Raw genomic sequence first — 954 nt, 5'->3', positions numbered from 1 at the left:
CTCCTGCTCATGTACATGTGCACTCTCTTTCTGTCTCTAAAATAAAAATAAATCTTAGGAAAAAAGTAAATTGGGGCTCTTGGGTGGCTCAGTCGTTAAGCGTCTGCCTTTGGTTCAGGTCATGATCCCAGGGTCCTGGGATTGAGCCCCTCATCAGGCTCCCTGCTCCGCGGGAAGCCTGCTTCTCCCTCTCCCACTCCCCCTGCTTGTGTTCCCTCTCTCGCTGTGTCTCTCTCTGTCAAATAAATAAATTAAAAAAAAAAAGAAATAAAGTAAAAATTAAGGAAGTGCTAGCAGCCAAAATGAAGTTCAATCCCTTTGTGATTTCTGACCATAGCAAGAACTGTAAAAGGCATTTCAATGCACTTCCCCACATTTGTGGGAAGACTATGTCTTCCAAAGAGCTGAGACAGAACTAGAACATTTGATCCATGCCCATCCGAAAGGATGATGAATACAGGTTGTGCAAGGACACCACAAAGGTCAGCAAATTGGCGAAGTCGTCCAGGTTTACAGGAAGAAATACGTCATCTACATTGAACAAGTACAGCGAGAGAAGGCGAGTAGCACACCTGTCCATGTGGGCATTCATCCTAGCAAGGTGGTTAGCACTGGACTGTAACTGGACAAAGACTGCAAAAGGTCCTGAACATAAAGCCAAATCTCACCAAGTAGGAAAGGAAAAGGGCAAATTAAAGGAAGAAACAATTGAGAAAATGCAGGAATAAAGTAATCTTATATGTGACTTTAAATAAAAACTGTTAAAATGAAAAAAAAAGTAAAAAGTAAGAATGAAATAGGAATACCATCATCTAATTTATAAAATAAAAGATAAATTGAGTAATGTCCTTAAGAATCCTAGAAATGGTTTACCTTTAAAATACTATTTAAACCAAGGACACTTGTTTGTAATTAATACATACCAGAGGGGCGCCTGGGTGGCTCAGTCAATTA

General features: G+C 40.0%; 1 protein-coding gene across 1 annotated transcript; it reads left to right on the top strand.

The window, feature by feature from the left end:
* Positions 1-431: 431 nt before the first annotated feature.
* Positions 432-728, top strand: LOC116649667 (60S ribosomal protein L26-like). Its single transcript, XM_032432700.1, has one exon. It carries the CDS (start codon positions 432-434, stop codon positions 726-728), a length of 297 nt encoding a protein of 98 aa, XP_032288591.1.
* The last annotated feature ends 226 nt before the right edge of the window (positions 729-954 follow it).

The sequence above is a fragment of the Phoca vitulina genome, unplaced genomic scaffold (genome assembly GCF_004348235.1).
Source record: "Phoca vitulina isolate PV1807 unplaced genomic scaffold, GSC_HSeal_1.0 scaffold49, whole genome shotgun sequence".
NCBI classification, from domain to species: domain Eukaryota; kingdom Metazoa; phylum Chordata; class Mammalia; order Carnivora; family Phocidae; genus Phoca; species Phoca vitulina.
This window is presented reverse-complemented; position numbering and strand designations above follow the sequence as displayed.

Excerpts from the sequence above, each read along its gene's own strand:
- LOC116649667 (XM_032432700.1), top strand. The coding sequence starts at position 432 with ATGCCCATCCGAAAGGATGATGAATACAGGTTGTGCAAGGACACCACA.